The 1293-nt window shown below is 45.7% G+C and overlaps 1 protein-coding gene across 1 annotated transcript; it reads left to right on the plus strand.

Moving 5' to 3' along the window:
• The first annotated feature begins 275 nt into the window (after window positions 1-275).
• Window positions 276-1052, plus strand: LOC119585745 (histone H1-delta-like). The gene has a single exon (XM_037934452.1). The coding sequence runs from the start codon at window positions 363-365 to the stop codon at window positions 900-902; it is 540 nt and encodes a 179-aa protein (XP_037790380.1). The 5' UTR covers window positions 276-362; the 3' UTR covers window positions 903-1052.
• Window positions 1053-1293: the final 241 nt, after the last annotated feature.

Consider the following 1293-nt stretch of genomic DNA (forward strand, 5'->3'; position numbering starts at 1 on the left):
GAATGAAACAAGATTGGGCAGACAGTCCCTCTTTTAATCGCTTTGTTTCTACTGTAACTCCATCTCGTATATACTAAATTTTTGTTGCGACTAAGAGCCACATGCCTATGTGACCGAAAGAATACAATAAATTATCAATACGATTATTATTATCGATGGTAAAACAAATAAAAGTAAGGTAACAAACACAAATTTTAACAGGCCTTCAACGAAAACGAGGGAGCGAGACAGCGCCGCTACTTTTCCGTCCGCGACTCCACGTAAGTAACCGCGGGGAGGATCCTTTCAGTATCACTCGCATCACCAGCACCAGGCAGATCACTTGTTTCTCCGTACTTTCTCCATTAGAAACTACCTGTACAATGGCCGACGCCGCCCCCAAGAAGGACGCCAAGAAGAAGGCTGCCAAGCCCTCACACCCAAAGTACAGTGACATGATCGGCGCTGCCATCAAGGCCTTGAAGGAACGCAATGGCTCTTCTCGCCAGGCAATCCAGAAGTACATCGCCGCTAACTACAAGGTTGGTGACAGTTCCGAGGTCCAGGTGAAGCTTGCCCTGAAGAGAGGTGTCGCCAGCGGAGCCCTGAAGCAGACCAAGGGAACTGGAGCCTCTGGTTCTTTCAGACTCGCCAAGGTTGAAGCCAAACCCGCTCCCAAGAAGAAGCCTGCCGCAAAGAAACCCGCCGCCAAGAAGCCAGCAGCTAAGAAGGCCGCCAAGAAGCCCGCAGCTAAGAAGACCACCAAGAAGCCAGCAGCGAAGAAGGCCGCTAAGAAACCCGCAGCTAAGAAGCCAGCAGCGAAGAAGGCCGCCAAGAAGCCAGCAGCTAAGAAGCCCGCCGCCAAGAAACCCGCAAAGAAGCCTGCAGCCAAGAAGCCCGCAGCTAAGAAGGCAAAGAAATAAGCTGTTCAGTGCAAGACTAGGTTAAGGGCATCCAGCGGTGCGATCATCATGTTTCTGTAAGAAACAATAATTTATACCATTTAAACCTGACGTTCTCATGTACAAGATTTTTTTTTGTGTGTAAATATGAGTAAATATATATATATTTCATATTATCTACGCTTCTTAATCTCCCTGCCCACATGATTAACACTGCCTTTTATGGGTGAAAACCAAATTACATTCAAGTGCCAGCCAATCTATAAGAAAATTTTACAATCTCATTCCTTGGCGAAAGCAAATAAATTCGATTTTAAGGAATTTCCCAAAACTGACCAAATACATAAAAATTGAAGAATGTTGTAAGATACCAATACCATAAATAATAAATGAGCTCGCACCGAAGACCAAA

This window comes from Penaeus monodon, chromosome 20, assembly GCF_015228065.2.
Source record: "Penaeus monodon isolate SGIC_2016 chromosome 20, NSTDA_Pmon_1, whole genome shotgun sequence".
NCBI classification, from domain to species: Eukaryota; Metazoa; Arthropoda; class Malacostraca; order Decapoda; family Penaeidae; genus Penaeus; species Penaeus monodon.

Bases quoted from the DNA above. Each gene is read 5' to 3' on its own strand.
- LOC119585745 (XM_037934452.1), top strand. From the start codon at position 363: ATGGCCGACGCCGCCCCCAAGAAGGACGCCAAGAAGAAGGCTGCCAAG.